Consider the following 15,780-nt stretch of genomic DNA (forward strand, 5'->3'; position numbering starts at 1 on the left):
AATACGATAAATGTCCACGCAGGGACTAAATTGCAAATACAACAATACATAAGGAGACTAATGGTCTCGTTTCTTCCTCCCTTTTAGTAGGTTTGCTAGGCCCTTGAGAAATCCACGATTACTCTTACGTTCTTGTTCGAAGTCTCGTTCCACACGGTTTAGACGGTGGAGTATTTCTTCTTGCTCCGGTGGAGAAAAACGTGGCTGCTGCGACGGTTGCTGAACCGGAGGTCTAGGAGGTATTGGATACCCATGAGCTGAGTAATCTGGTCTCCAAGAGGTTCCATGGAGAGCATTGTAATTAGCCGCTACCACGTATGGATCGGCATCATAGTTATAGTTGTAGTGCGTGTGAGTCGGCTGCTCAAACGGATTGTATGCGGTGGAACCGCCGTATGCTGGTATCGGATTGTCATATCCGAATGGTGGCGGAGGTGGTGCAACTGGTGCAGAATTCACCTCTGCAGGGTGACCAGAAGGTTCCCCTAATTGTGGTTCTTCTTCAGGCACTGACGGAAAGTGACTCGCACTCGAGTGGCGAGGGGTGCTGAAAGGGAATTCCCCTCCTCGGGTGGACATCCGTGCGCCTGATCTTCTACGCCTTGGCGGATCTGGAATTACTGGTTGAACCGGTGGCGGTGGCGGTGGCGTAACTGCCACAAACCGCGAATCCTCAGAAGGATCCTGCTGCTGCTGTTGATCATGAGGCGAGAAGTGATGAGATGGTGTGAAGTACCAATTACATTGGTCAAACCTCGCCTGGTAGCTTTCGGGACCTTGATAGGGTGTTCCATGAAAGGATGACCCATCAGAGATCTCGATTGGATGATTGGGAGTACCCCGTGCAGGCTCGACGGGATCCGTATCCTCGTCCATATCCACTGCATTATCTTCAGAAAAGTGATCCTCTGGTCCTAAAGGGTTATTCCCTATTGGCTCTTGGACATAATCCGCCGGGTTAAACTGTTCTACGAAGAAAGGTGAAGGATCTCCATAAGAACGGTGCGAAGCAGATCGCTGGAGGGGTATAAATGATGGTTGAGGGTTATTGGGGTCATTTTCTGAGTTTAGTCCAAAAGAATGACGGTATGAGGGTGTTGAGCTATGCGAGGTAGAATGTCTCGCAGGTTCAAAGAGGTTTCTTCTTCGTCTCTGTGGTTCCTCACTTCTTGTACTGGAAGGAGCTCGCATATTTGAAGGTCCAGCCTCGTGATCATTGTGAGTAATGATCGTCCCTTTGCCTCTTCCTCCTCTTCCTCGTCTGATTGCTGGTGGCATATTTCCTGCTTTCAAAACTTTAAATAACAATAAACAATAAAAAGACAAACTGGAGTAACAAGTTCGAATTTGTCCTATGTTTTTGTCTAGACTCAAGTATGTGCAATTGTGTCATTGAGATTAAACACATAAGGATAGCGTTTAATTCACTCAACGTTGGCTCTGATACCAACCTGTCACACCCCGATTTCCACGTGTCTCACCGGTGGGCCCGGTGGGGGATTATCGTGACGTAGTTGGCAACAATATAGTCAAACCAAACAATATATGAATGCACAGCGGAAGCATAAAGATAATTGTATTTCAACCATTGTTTGTAATATCAAATGTATTACGAATAGTCGAAAATGTATCCACAGGGGATCAAATAAAAATATAAGTACTGTTCAACAGACGAAGGCATCTTAAGCTTGCGAGACTCTTTGTGATGCTAAGGAGAATATCCAGCCAATTACGCATAGTACCTGCATTTAGTCTTTTTGGGAAAATACGTCAGTTTACAATGGTAAATACATTCAACCGACACTTTTGTAAAATGTTTAGTAAAATTGATTTGAATGCACATGGCACAAAATATCTTTTGATTAAAATGCACAGAGGCAAGATTAACCTTTTATAACTTGGGATAATTATTTAATATTATAATCTTGTGAACGAATTACATGTTCCTTATGCGTTCAGTAGCCCGGATCAAGTCCGGGTTAAAGATCAATAGACACACCATATCGACTATTTATGCACTGACGAGTGTACGCCTACACTCCGCGCTTAGGTCGTGGCCATTTCGTAAAATGATGTCAGGGATATCCGGGACATGGTCATTAACCCCCCAAAGGCTTTTAAGTAACAAGACTGTTTAAACGAGCGATCAATTTATTCAATTACCCACTCAACGGTGGAGAATTTGATGCTCGATCAAGCGGTATGCTATATACCGTAACCCTAGCCCGTATAACGGAAAATAAGTTAAACGTATTTACCTTTGCAAGTATAAATCCTTAATCGAAATAAATTGCAGATAGCTTTTACTGGTCTCCTATTCTGGAATGAAGGTTAAAATAACCTATTAGAATCCTAACGGGTCTTTAATTTAGCCGTAGCTTAGACCGGTCAGTTTCAAGGGATAATTACGGTTTAATCGCGTGAAAGGCGAAAACCGGGAATGGAATGTGATTTGGACCCAACAAGTTTGAATACTTGTTTTATATGGGTTTAATAACCACACTCTGGATTTTGGGGTCAAAACAATATGGTTTGACCCGTTTCGGCTAGTTTATGTAAACTAGTTACATAAGCCGAACCGTGCGCGCAAAAGGCGGAACGGGTAACCGTAAGAGTCCTACACTGGTTCCTAAGTCAATATGCTTTAAAGAGGTTGTGGTATCAGTAGGATACCTTCCATAATGGCCGTAATGAGTTTAAATCCATTTTATGCCCCGTAGGGGTATTTCGGTCTTTTTAAAGATTATAAAAGAGGTTTCTGAGTTCTACAGGAAATCTGAGTTTCCCGAACAGTTTATAAAGTCTAAAATACTTGATTTATTTTTTAAAATCAGTAGCAACTGGAATCGGGTCAAAAGACCTTGTAGAACTCAAGTTATGGCCGAAAAGGGTATATTCGGTATTTACCGAACCGTCGCCATAACCGCAGGTTATGAGCAGGTTAAAAATAATTAAAAATCTTTAAAAATCCCAAAATATTATTTTACATCAGTGTGTAAAATGTTTGGTGTCGAAATCTGGGTTTAGATAGGCGTTATGCTAATTGCGCTATTTAATTACTAAAGTTTCCGTAATTTGCGCTATTTAGCATAAATCCTATTCTGGACCTCGGATTGACGTGAAATTTTAGGGACATGCTTAGAAATCAGTAACTAAGGTTATGGTTCTTTCATATGTCCGAAATTCTCGTTTTAATTTGAAAAGGGCGTTACGGTCAACTTTTAAGCATTTAACGGAAAGGTGTAAAAGACTCGGACAAACAACGAACCGGTCACAGAGGGTTATACCATCATGTAACCTGGTCCTAAGAGAGTCCTAAGGCATATCTAAATCATAATTTAACGGGTCAGAACTGAAGTCAATGCAAAAGTCAAAGCTTTGCGACTTTCGGCTCCGAACCGGGTCAAAACAGTAAATGGTCGGATCAAACAAGCTTAGACTAGTTAATATACTTATTATCATGTTTTATGAGTGTTTAAACAGGTTACACATCATCTACATTACTGATTATGCATTAAAGCGCAAAATAGCATTTCTGTTGACTTTTTCTAAGCACGTTTGACTCGACATTCGGACTAGTTAGAGTGGGAATCAGAGGGTGCCCTTTTAGGGGTTTAAAGCCCACATGATTACCATCATATAAATATCTTTGATTCGACAAACCACTGGACCATTTGTGATTTATCGCAAAGTCAATCGTTAATTACGACGGATTGACTTTTAAGCTAAACTAAGCAAAAACTAAGCCATAAAATGGTAGGCACACTTACAGAAGCTTGGTGCACGACTAAGGATGTTAGGAGAATACTTGAGAGCTCCAGAAATGATCAGAAGGCAGGTTTGAGGTGTGTTTCACAATGGAACACTACCATGCCTTTTATAGTGAAAAACTTAGCTCAAGATCATTACAACTCACTCTAGGATTGCTCATGGATGATCAGCAGGTGTCCTAAGGTGCTAGGGGACATGTAGAGGGCGCCCATGCTTCAATTAATGCCTAAATGATCGTTCACAAGCTCAAACATTGAATCTGTCCAAGAATTCTGCATCTGGGACCTTCACGCGACCCGCATTAGGATTCAGGCTAGGCTTACGCGGGCCGCCTGAATCCTTAAGTCAGTAAACGAATCTGCAGGGGGCTCGTGGCCCGCATTAGCTTTCTTGCTTCACTCACGCGGCCCGCCTGAGGTCTGATTTCCAAGATTTTCAAATCTTTTGTAATCATTAACCTGACCTTTCGGTTTCGAAGGGGTAACTTTGCGATTTGGCCCTCGATTATTTACAATTAAGGGCCTCGTGACTTTTACCCGCATTGTTAAGTCCCCGGTTAGTTTAATTACTATCCGAAAAGCCTTAACTTTTATTGTTGACGCTTTTAACCCCTCGCATACGAATTTGATCATAACTTTCTCGTTTTAAAACGAAACTTCGCGAAATTTATATCGTATATTCCAGTGAGTGTATTTTACTGTTACAAAGCCTCGGGTTCGTTAAAGGGTCACTCAGAGGTATAAATTAAACATGTTGACACGATTAACCCCTGTAGCTTGTAATCTCTCACTTTCTCCCGCGTTTCGCTCCGTACGATCCATGATTTATTCGTTTGAAGGTACGAGCGTCATTTAGGGTTACTATACAGTATATGACCCTTCGTTGACATTTATAACCCTCGAATTTACATACTTTCAAGGTTTGTCAACTTTAGTCCTTCATTTAGTATTTAATACCACGTGTAAACTCATGACACGTGTCAACACATTATTGGACACAAAATTTCGAGGTGTTACAGTTTATAGTTTCCGTTTTTACCCTACTACTTCTACTTTACCTCAAGTTTTAGACTTTGCGTTTTTACCCCTTGCACTATTACTCCAGTTTTACACTCACTCAATTTTAGAAAGTTGCAATTATAACCCCTAGACTACTACTCCTGCTTTTTCAAATGCCAATGCATTGTGTTTTACGAACTGTCTTAGGCATTGGGTTTTCACACTTCGTGTTTACCTTTGTGTTTTACACTTTTTTTGTAATTGTCTTTTACGCATCGTGTTTTACACGTTTTTTTTTTTTTTGCAATTGTCTTATACACACCCAGTTTGACGAATTGTGTGGTGTCTCACTACACGTTTCCACCCACTTCGCGCCGCCGCAACGCGCGGTGAGCAAAATACTAGTACATCTATAAGGAGAAAGTCGGTGGTATTTACACCACCGACACTCCAACTTTCTAGCTTTATCATAACCACCCCTCTACTTTGAATTTCCACAACTATATCTTCATCTTTCAAACTTTTCCATAACCACCCCTCTATTTTGCTTTTCTACCATTACTCCCTCAACTTTTACACACATACGCCACCACCCCTCTACTTTTATATTTCCATCACCACCCTCTCATCTTTTACGCATTTCCGCCATCACCCCTTCAACTTTTACACATTTCCGCCACCATCCCTCTACTTTCATACTTTCCGTTTTTACCCTACTACTTCTACTTTACCTCAAGTTTTAGACTTTACGCTTTTACCCCTTACACTATTACTCCATTTTTATACTCACTCAATTATAACTACTAGACCACTACTCCTACTTTGCAAATGCTAATGCATTGTGTTTTACGAACTGTCTTAGGCATTGGGTTTTACACTTCATGTTTACCTTTGTGTTTTACACTTTTTTTGTAATTTTCTTTTACGCATTGTGTTTTACACGTTTTTTTTTGCAATTGTCTTATACACATCGCGTTTTACGAATTGTGTGTCGTCTCACTACACGTTTCCACCCACCGCGCGCCGCCGCAACACGCGGTGGGCAAAATACTAGTTTATACAATGGATTTATGTCGGTTTTTGAAGTTCGTTAGCTAATGGATTATTTATGATGGTATTTGAAGTTTGTTAGCTCTAGTGGCGGAACTAGAAGAAATATTTAGGGGTATCCCAATTTTTTTACTATACATTTATAGAACATAAATTTTTTTACCTACGTTACGGGGCGGGTCCGATCCTGAAAATTCAAGTGCTCTGGGCGAGCCAAAAAAGGACCTTAGGCTTTACCGAATTAAATCTTATAAACTAGTTTTCTAATGTTATTAGTATTTAGGTTAACGAATCAATATCAAGCATTTCTCATTTGGGCTAGGCTTTAGGAATTAATACTGGTAATAAGTTTTTAGGTTTTAGATTGGGCTAGGTTTATTTTTAATTTTTAGATTGGACTTGCATCAATATTATCATTATCAACATTCAGAATCGTATCATCATCACCAAAATTCTGAATAACCTAACAAAATTCAAAATATCGAAGCACAAACTAACCAAGATATCAAACTATCAAAACACAAGAAGAAAAGAATACTCACAAACAATCTGCGAATTTTGATCAGTCGATGTTGGTTCAAATTTTGATCAGTTCTGCGACTGCATTGCTGCTTCTACTTGTTCGAAAATCGAAATTATGATCAGTTCTGCTTGACTGCATGTTCGAATTTTTTATTAATCTCACACAGGTTACACTTTGTCGAATTTTAATCAGTTTCTACATTTTGATAAAATAATATGTATAATAATTAATAAAAGTCAAATGTATTTATTTATAGAAATATATATAGACACACAATTCGATGGATTTGAAAACTATTCATATTCGATTCAAATGTTGGATTCAATTCGGAGGCTACCCGATTTGAAAACTTGGAAACCGAAATCGAACTCGTAATTATACATTCAGTTTAGTTTGGGTTCCAGTTCTTTCAAATCTGATTTGAATAATGAACACGTTTGTAATACACTTTGATTTTACGTATTATGATACATATAATTCTTTTTTATCTGATTATTTTGATAATGATAATTGATGGTGACATACATAAGGTGTACACATGGCTTGTTGATTTTTATGATAACATGTTAACAAAAAGAAAAAAAGAAAATTAAAGCAAATACAAAACAAACGACAAAATAAAAAATCAATTATCCTCTCCATCCTCCAAGAACTACTTGTAGCCGCCCTTTATCATACCTTGCATTGGCACTCCCACCCTCACTACAACCATCTCACACCTTCCTGTCCGCTCGCCATCTCCACGTCTATCATCTTCTTCTTTCCTTGCATTGTTGTCGAAATCAGACACACAAACCAACACAAAGGCACTAAACTAAATATCAAAGCGAGGGGGTTTGGGGGGTCAATGCCTCAATGGTCTAGGTAAATAGAGTTGTTGTGAGGGTGAGGTTGTGATGGATACATAGACGAAAAGTCGACGATGATCATTTCTTTTTTCTCCTTTTTCCAAATATACCATTATCATAACAGAACAAAATTTAAAATTCTATGTCACATAACGATGTTAAAATAAATACATATATCATCTTAAAACATCCTAAAAAGCAAACTACCATTCGAACAACCTAACCTAAACCCAATTAACAATTCTTACAATCATAACCTTATTAATTTATTTTGATCACCTTTTACATAAACTAAAGATCTCATATTTGGATTTATCAAACAATCAATCAACCAAATTGACATTAAAAAAACTCCATTGAGTTCAAACAAAGAGTTTTAACATACTTTTTATCACAGACCAAATCGTATCTGGTTCCTCCTATTATCGTTTAGCAAATGGAACAGAACAAGGTCCCACAAACCGAACAAAACACACTGGCGGGACAAACAATGATAACGAGATTAACGACCTGGACGCTTCTTATTCTCACCAATATCATTATCAGCCATTGATTACTCATCATGTGGACCCATTGCTCTATCCCTCTTGCTTGCTTTACTGCCATATTATTTATTTATTTATTTTTATAATTTTATTATAATAAACAATCATAATTCCATATTTAATATACATACACTGTAATGGACTTTAATGGAGATCAAACTTCAACTAAACCTACTCTCTTTTCCCCCAAATCCATACGCTCTAATTTCTAGGGTTTCTGAATATTATTTTCTCAAACCCTAATTTTCAAGAAAATCCAATTCTTGATTCAGCTTTGTTTTTTGTTAAATTTGTTTGTAAACCCACAATTCTTTTCTGAAATCTTGGTGAATCCCTTCTGGGGTTTGCATAAGATTGCTAAAAAAATTGTTGCTTTGGTTGACATTTGTTAGACTTTCTTGATCTTGAAGTCCTGTGCACAATTTGCTTCGGATAGTCACGGGTTTCTTGATAAATTGGCGTTGACTTTTTGGGTGATCATCAGTCGTCTAACATAATCAAGTTGTACTCTTCAAATCTTGTTTTGGGCAAGTGGGTTTGAAGATATTTGTGATGATTTTGAGCTTTTGGAGTTGAATTTGGTGTTGTTTATGTGTAAATGGATGAATCTGGGGTGGAATCAAAGCTTATAGATAATGGGAATCAAGAAAAGGGAGGGGAGAAAGTGGAAGATGAAGATGATGAGTCAAAGAAACTGCTGTTGCCTAACAAAGGCGGGTTATCGAAGAAGAAGAAATCGGGGAATAAGCACCGAAAAGTGCAGTGGAATGATAGGAATGGATATAAACTTGCTGAAGTTTTGGAATATCAACCAAGGTAAAATTTCATTTTTGTTCAATTTCTGCATTAATTTGGAAGCGTTGCTGTTTTCGTTATGTTCTTCGTTCTAATCCGAATGTGTTTACTTTGATCTTGTTTTGTTGGGTTTGTTAAATCTTGGATTTGTTAAGATTGATGTTATGTTTTGATTGAAAATCTTGGATAAAAACATTGACTTTATGTTCTTGATGCTAATCATGTGTTATTTGATTATTTTTTTTTGTTTGGGGTGCAGTGATGTAAGCGATTCTGAAGACGAAGATGAGGATTCTTGCATATGTAACATAATGTAGATCTTACACCGCACGCATCCGGCTATTGGCTGGTAATACCATTAGGCTAATCTTCTTAATATCGTGTCAAATCAAAGAGTTCTTGATCGTGTCATGAAACATTATTGTTGCTATACTATATTACTATATATATGATATGGAGAAAAAACATTGTCCTTTTGACTTGGAATTTGAATATGCCATTGACATTGCTTGGTTTTGATCATTTTGTGGTTATGGCTTCTAGTTTTAATTTTCTTAAGCTTGTTATTAGTGGTCTAGTGGATCTCCATATGTTTCGGGATTTTAAAAGATTGTTGAAGACGTAGGAGATTTAAACCGGTTCTTGTCTTGGTTCGCAGTTTTGGTTTTGAGAAATCGGTTCTTGGTTTAGTTTGGTCCGGTAGTCAAAACCAAAAAGAGAACCCGGGGTCTACATAAATCGTCGAAACCACCATAATTGTCTAAACCAAAGCAAATCAGCCGGTTTGGCTGGTCGGTTTGGCTGGTTTGAGAATTATGCATTTTGATTCGCGGTTTTGAAAAAAAAAAAACTGATTTTAACAAATCGGTTCACGGATCAGAACTTGGAACCGGCCATGCAAACTGAACCTGCCATTTACCTTTATTATTTATTACTATTTTTTTTCGTTTTCGGAATATGAAGTTATGCACGCATATAATATATAAGAACCATTTTTTTATAATTTTTTTTTTGTACAAATGACCTATCTAACTTCTTTTTACAGCGGCTCAAACTATCAAACTGTACATTTTGGCTGGCTTGGCCGGTCCAGCCGACCCAACCAACCCAACAAGTCTGGTCTACCTTTTTTTGAAACTATAGTCCCGGCAGTTTGTCTCAGAATTTTCGTCGAAACCGACCGAGCCAAACTGTGATCACCAGAACCGCACCGCTTCTTGCTAAAATCGTTTATTAGCAAGAACTTTTTTGATTGAATATTAGCTCAAGAACAAATGAATAACCCCCTTCACACCACAAGCATCATAGATCATTATAAAAGCCCTCTAATGAAATCCCACCTCAATTTTAGCCATTTACTTCCTTTTTGGTAGTTGAAAATTTTTCTTCAGGAACAAATTTGCCGCACCTTCGTTTCTATGGCACAAGACCCTCAAGATCGTGTTGGGATCCGTGCTGCTCCATTTTCCAGTCGTTGGCGGCATCGGAAGCTTTCGTCTTAAGCCCCCCATCAATCCGACGCCGTTCCCGTCACAAACCAAGGCGCGAAACTCATCCACCAGTTGCTCCGTTGGCTTCCCCATCAACGCCACCACTCCTTCCAACGCCTCCGCCTCGCGGTCTACCACATCCTCCACGATAAACCCTTCTCCGCACGTCGAAAACAGCTTCTTCAAATTCATCAAGTCCTCTTCGATTAATCTATGATCGTATCTTGTAAAATCCCTCGAGGTTCCTCCTGCTAGTAGAATTCTGAGGTATACATCGAATGTAGCCTTCATCAACTCTTTCATTGCTAACGGCTGAGCTCGTTCTGTCACGATCGCGGTTAACAGAGTCAAATTATGCTTCATGATCTTCAAAGCAGGCGTAATGCGTGAAGTTTCGACGTCTCCCGTGTATAAACTTCCATAGAAGACCGAGTTCGAGTCGAGGTATATCAGCTTGTAAGCTGCGATTTCGGACACGTGTTTGGTGGCCCATTGAATCGTCGATCGGGTTTGATCGAAGTGTGATCCCCCCACCGATTTGCGGTTGCCACCGAATCGATATCGTGGAGATGATGCTACAATTTTAGGGGAGAACGCGAGGTTTTTGTCGATTAAATTGAGTTGGGAAAGGATATATTGCAGTGAGTTGAGTCGGATGTAGAGGCGTTGCGTTCCACGGCTAGTTGACGGTCTCGAGTAGTTGCTTTCCTCGTACCCAGTTTCGTTTAGGTTCAAACCGCACGGTGCAGCTATTCGCCATAGTTTGGTGAACTTTGAGCCCTGACCGCATCGGGTTAGAGGTGGGAGTGTAGGAATATAGCTCTCTTTCGAACCTGAATCGTGAAAAAGAATGTGAATAAAACGTTTGATTGAATTGGTCCTTACGATGATAGATTCGTGTTCTTACCGCATGATGCAACAAATGCTATATAATCTTGTAGAATACGTTCAATCGCGTCTGCGAATTCACGGACCAGATCTTCTGAAACTCCAATGGGGATGTCGAAGAAAGATTCGACAGCTTCTTTGGTTTGTTTCATTAGCTCCATAGTTGATTGTGCATACGGCACACTTTTCGACTTTGGGTTCCATGTCTATACACAAAGAAAGAAACGATCAAAACCGTCCATGGTAACATATTTCGTTACTTCTAGAGTATGCAAGACAACGGGTCGGGTAATTAGTCAAATGGCGTCAAATGGGTCATTCTCGATACCCGTCAAAATGGGCAAGGGCTAACTTTGTCCAATTTCGATATGCAGCTTAGTCTGGCAATTTCTACACGAACATGGTAACACGATAACACGACACGAACCTACACGGTCTATAACAGGTCGACACGTTAAGACCTGTTTAATTTCGTGTCTTAACAGGTTAAATATTTGACAACCTGTTAAGACCCGTTAATGACACGTTTATAATTTTAAATAAAAAAAAAACTGTGGGGTCCTAATTTTAAATTTAAAAAAAAATGTCTGGAAGTAAAGTTTATATATTTAATAACAGGTGGTGTTCGTGTCTTAACATGTCGTATGATACGTTGGTAATTTTTTTGTGTCTTAACAGGTCATTTCGTGTAACCCGTTTATTACCAGATTCGTGCTCGTGTTTGCAAATTCTGACACGATAAGATTTCGTTCGTGTTCGTGTTTACCTGTTTCGGGTTCGTGTCTTAATAGGTAAGGTTGACACGATATGCAGCAGCTAATCTAACAGTTAGCGGACAATTTACGCGTTTATTTATTCTGTAGTTACATACCTCTGTTTCTTTGGCTGTCTCAACAACATCTTTGACTCTTTTCAAGCAATCTTGAATCCATTGTCTCAAATATCTCAACACGACCGAATCAACGTCGTAAGGAACCATCTCTCTCACGACGGTTCTACCTCCGTCTTCACATTCTATCGAGTCTTCAACCACTATATTAATCAAAAACTTTTCGAGCTTATCTGCCCTTTGAAGAAGTACAACGGTCTCGTTTGAAATCATGGAGTTAGCTGCTAAAAATTGTCTCAACAAGCTTCCATAGCATGTGTGCAGTGTCACGGCTGCAACTCCGGCTGAGAACAGGTGCCACTTTTTTAACACCGGGCTAAACATTCCCTTCTCTCGAAGCGCTAATTCCTCGGTTCCTTTAGCCAGTTGGATTAGTTTTCCGCTCTCTTCTCGCAACTTCATCGATCCATGTATCGTGCTAATGTTATCAACCATCTGTTTCACACATTGTATCACATTAGTAATTGACACCGCAGTATAGAGGTGGTGTTGCTAAACGGGTCGTGTTAGTGGGTTGCTGGGTTGAACCTGACACGAACCCAGGCATAACTTTTCATTTTTTTGAATATCAATACAAATTTACATATTTTCTCGTTTTTTATGCGGTTATGTTTAAATTATGACAATTAACCTAAAAATTATGGCATAAGAAGTACCTAAATAGTTTAATATAATAAAAAAATAAATAGGTTAAAATGGTCAACCCACAAACACGAATCCTTTAGGTAAATGTGCTCGCGGTATAGGCTTGAAACTGACCCAAACCCTTTTAGACTAAACCCAAACTAGCGAATTTCGTATTAGGTTTATGTCGTGTTAAAACTTCATAGAGGGGCAATTAAGAAGGTTGGATAAACGGGTCAATCTAAAACCCGTCAAGCCGACCCGAACTGGGTCGGCTTAGTTAAACATTTATGTAGGTTTGGCCTGAATCTGACCTGAGCCTGTTTAGACTAAACCCAAACATGCAAATTTCGTGTTAAAAATTTAACACCTATATGACATGTCAAATTTGGTTACCTTTGCAAAGGCATTCCTTAAAGAGGATCGAATATAACGATCAACCTTGTTCCCGGAGGGATCGGAAACATCCTCGTACTTGTCGATGCCAGATTCTTCCAAGATCTTGGCGGCAGAGAAAGCTAGAGGGAGAATGTTCTCCATCAGGTCAACTGTCCATCTATTAAAACTCTCATGGTAATCAAGCAAGCGGTTATCCGACCATTTGATCATGGAACTCAACATTGCGGACAACATGTTTACATATATCGGATCTCGGTCGAATTTCTTGGCATCATTCGCGACCTCGGTTAGCATTGTCAGCGAGGCACGAAGCAAATCGTTCTCCGCTTGTCCTGTCATAATTTTCCAATGAGATCATAACCCCAAATGTGAGTAGTTTCGGTTTTCGGTTACTTACCGGTCATAACATATTGTTGGAAAAGTACCCATGTGAAACACAAGTTGTGTATCGGTCTTGTGATACCTAACGTAGGCCATGTTTTCTTCATCAGCTCTAAAAGCTCGTCAACCTCATCGAGAACACAAGTTTCTTCTTTTAAGTCGAAAATGGACCGTAGGAGCAGGAGATAGAGGTTTATGTTGAGCGGGTAGCCATCGGCCCAATGGCAAACATCGGTCGGGGCTCCATTCGGGCTTCTCCACGATAAAGAAACCACACAGTTGCATATTGTTTTCATGGTTTCCGAGTTCTTGGTCGTGTCGATTGGCTTGACATCGCTTCTATTAATGATGTCCCGAAGGCACTTTGCGAAAGTGTTGGCTTTCTCTAAGGGAATGGAAGGGTGGTTTAGGAGTCCGGCTTCGAGGGTCTTGAGTTGGCGTTTCTGCCACGCTCGATACTCGTCTACATCGTCGAATTCTGCCGCCTTAAGGTGGCGGAGGAGCTCTAATGGCAAGATTATCGTATTCGCGCGACGACCCATCTGTTTATTTTTTATACAAAAAGAAACATCTTAGTTTTTTTGATTATAATGAATGTATAGATTTAGGATTAGGATTAGAGGGGTGTGTGTTAGCTGTTAAAAAAAGTTACTTGGCCAACGAGGGTTCTCATGAGTGTCTTTCGTATACGGTTGTCGCTATCCTCGGACACCTTCATTTGTTGTCGCATGAGCTCGGCGGATGTCAATGGACGTCTTATAGTGCTACGAGATGGTAAAGTCGAGAACGATCCTCTCGGGCTCCTAGGACTATTATTGTATCCACTAGGAGAAAATGGGGTCGACCCGCAAGAGTAGCTCCTTCGCGTAGTAGGGGTCCGATTAAACATCTTTAACCCGAGCGTCTTCTTTATTCGGCTTGTCACCCCATTACAAGGGGAACGGGGTGAACGTGGTGATCCAGGTGACCCGGGGGAGCTAGACCTATGATCCCGACTTTCAAACGGGTAAACTGTAATGCCGGTACGACCTCCAAAACCTTGGGAGGACCGGCAAGACGTAAAGAATATTTCATAAGCGGTTGTGCGAAGGTCATCCGGATGAAGACCATCAATGTTGCCGAAAGGGAATGAGAGATCATTGGCGGCACCAAGAGAAACTGGCCGAGGGCCAAGAGAAACGGGCCGAGGGGCTGGAGGAGAGGGGACGCATATGTGGTTGGTGGGATCTTGGAAGTATTCACGGCGGTTTAATAGCACCATGGTGGGTGCTAGGGTGGGACCGGGTGAAGAGGGCGGGGTTGTCTGATTCCGTCGAAAGGCCGAAATGAATTTCGACGGAAGAGACAAAGAAAAGAAGAGTATGTCCAACATACTTTTCACATATAACAAAAACCGAAAAAGAGACACTTTGAGAGAAAAACGCAACAACATCCATTGTTTGGCACTTTTTTGTGCGACAAACACGATAGATACACATGTTGTAAAGCTAGATCTTCGTATCCCTTTTTATGTGTTAAATCAAAATTACAATTTATACTTTTTTTAAGTAGTAATTTTGGAAATATAACCAAAAATTTTTAAAAATGTATACTAAACTTCACAACACACAATGACGTAAATTCGGGGTGGCTAAATGTTTTTCAAGCTCTAAAGCGAATTTCAATGTTAGGATTTTTGCATAAAATTTCAAGTGTTAAAAGGGGTATTTGGCCTAACTTTTTTTTTTTTTTTTCTTCTTATCCATAATAATTTATAGCTTATTTTCTATCATTTGATAAACTCTTTTTAAGTGTTTAGATTAACTTATATTCTACAAGTTGATAAGCTATTTTTAAGTGTTTGTGTTAGCTTTTTTTATTTAGCTTATGTTAGTAAAATGACCAAAAGGGGCATGGTTACATATTATCACATAACTTATATTTTATATGTATCTACTTTGTTTTTATGAGTTATACCATCATTTTTGGATATATTTATATCGAGGATGACGTAAAACTTCTACAAAATTACATTAATATTCAATAAATATTCATTTTGATTTGGTTAGATCTCCTGCAATCATATCTCTAACTGCACTCATGTATAAATCATCTATTCTACGTTGTGTACTTGTGTCTTCATTCATTTCAGTAATGTCACTAGATCCTCGACTATCAATACCATATGGCTTGAGAATAGCTCTCCACTAATACCTTTGCAATTTTGACGAGAAAATGAATACATATTTGCTTCAACCTTCTGCAGTTTTCACGAGAATGGCTTCTTAGAGAAGTTGGCTTCTTTTAATTTGCTTCAATAATTATCGCCAACTTCTGCACAAATTGGCTTATTACAGTGTATAGGCATTAAAGCCCTTATGTGTATTATTAATCTACCAACAACGTCTTGGCTTTTCCACCAACTTATTAAATAGGGACCAAAAAATATAGATGAATATTTAATTAATAGTTGATCTTCCACCAACGTATTAATTTGTATCCACCAACTTGCCTCTTCTTCAAAAATCCACCATTTGCCTCTTATTAATTATGCGTCAATAAGTTGTTAAATTGTTATATTAATAAGCTGTCTCTTATTA

General features: G+C 39.3%; 2 protein-coding genes across 2 annotated transcripts; one reads left to right on the forward strand and one right to left on the reverse strand.

Moving 5' to 3' along the window:
* Positions 1 to 7,858: 7,858 nt before the first annotated feature.
* LOC110877909 lies at positions 7,859 to 9,052 on the forward strand. The gene is made up of 2 exons (XM_022126140.2): positions 7,859 to 8,551; positions 8,790 to 9,052. Exons 1-2 carry the CDS (start codon positions 8,334 to 8,336, stop codon positions 8,845 to 8,847), a joined length of 276 nt encoding a protein of 91 aa, XP_021981832.1. The 5' UTR covers positions 7,859 to 8,333; the 3' UTR covers positions 8,848 to 9,052.
* A 62-nt stretch (positions 9,053 to 9,114) lies between these two features.
* On the reverse strand, positions 9,115 to 14,530 carry LOC110877900 (protein unc-13 homolog). The gene is made up of 6 exons (XM_022126132.2): positions 13,854 to 14,530; positions 13,218 to 13,743; positions 12,818 to 13,152; positions 11,780 to 12,232; positions 10,928 to 11,114; positions 9,115 to 10,853 (listed from the first exon to the last, which is right to left on the reverse strand). The coding sequence occupies exons 1-6, from the start codon at positions 14,460 to 14,462 to the stop codon at positions 9,886 to 9,888; spliced, it is 3,078 nt and encodes a 1,025-aa protein (XP_021981824.1). The 5' UTR covers positions 14,463 to 14,530; the 3' UTR covers positions 9,115 to 9,885.
* Between the last annotated feature and the right edge of the window lie 1,250 nt (positions 14,531 to 15,780).

Source organism: Helianthus annuus, chromosome 1, assembly GCF_002127325.2.
Source record: "Helianthus annuus cultivar XRQ/B chromosome 1, HanXRQr2.0-SUNRISE, whole genome shotgun sequence".
NCBI classification, from domain to species: Eukaryota; Viridiplantae; Streptophyta; class Magnoliopsida; order Asterales; family Asteraceae; genus Helianthus; species Helianthus annuus.

Excerpts from the sequence above, each read along its gene's own strand:
- LOC110877909 (XM_022126140.2), top strand. The coding sequence starts at position 8,334 with ATGGATGAATCTGGGGTGGAATCAAAGCTTATAGATAATGGGAATCAA. Across the intron at positions 8,552-8,789 it reads GTTTTGGAATATCAACCAAG|TGATGTAAGCGATTCTGAAG; the intron begins GTAAAATTTCAT and ends TTTGGGGTGCAG.
- LOC110877900 (XM_022126132.2), bottom strand. The coding sequence starts at position 14,462 with ATGGTGCTATTAAACCGCCGTGAATACTTCCAAGATCCCACCAACCAC. Across the intron at positions 12,233-12,817 it reads TAAGGAATGCCTTTGCAAAG|ATGGTTGATAACATTAGCAC; the intron begins GTAACCAAATTT and ends TGTGTGAAACAG. Across the intron at positions 10,854-10,927 it reads AGCATTTGTTGCATCATGCG|GTTCGAAAGAGAGCTATATT; the intron begins GTAAGAACACGA and ends TTCACGATTCAG.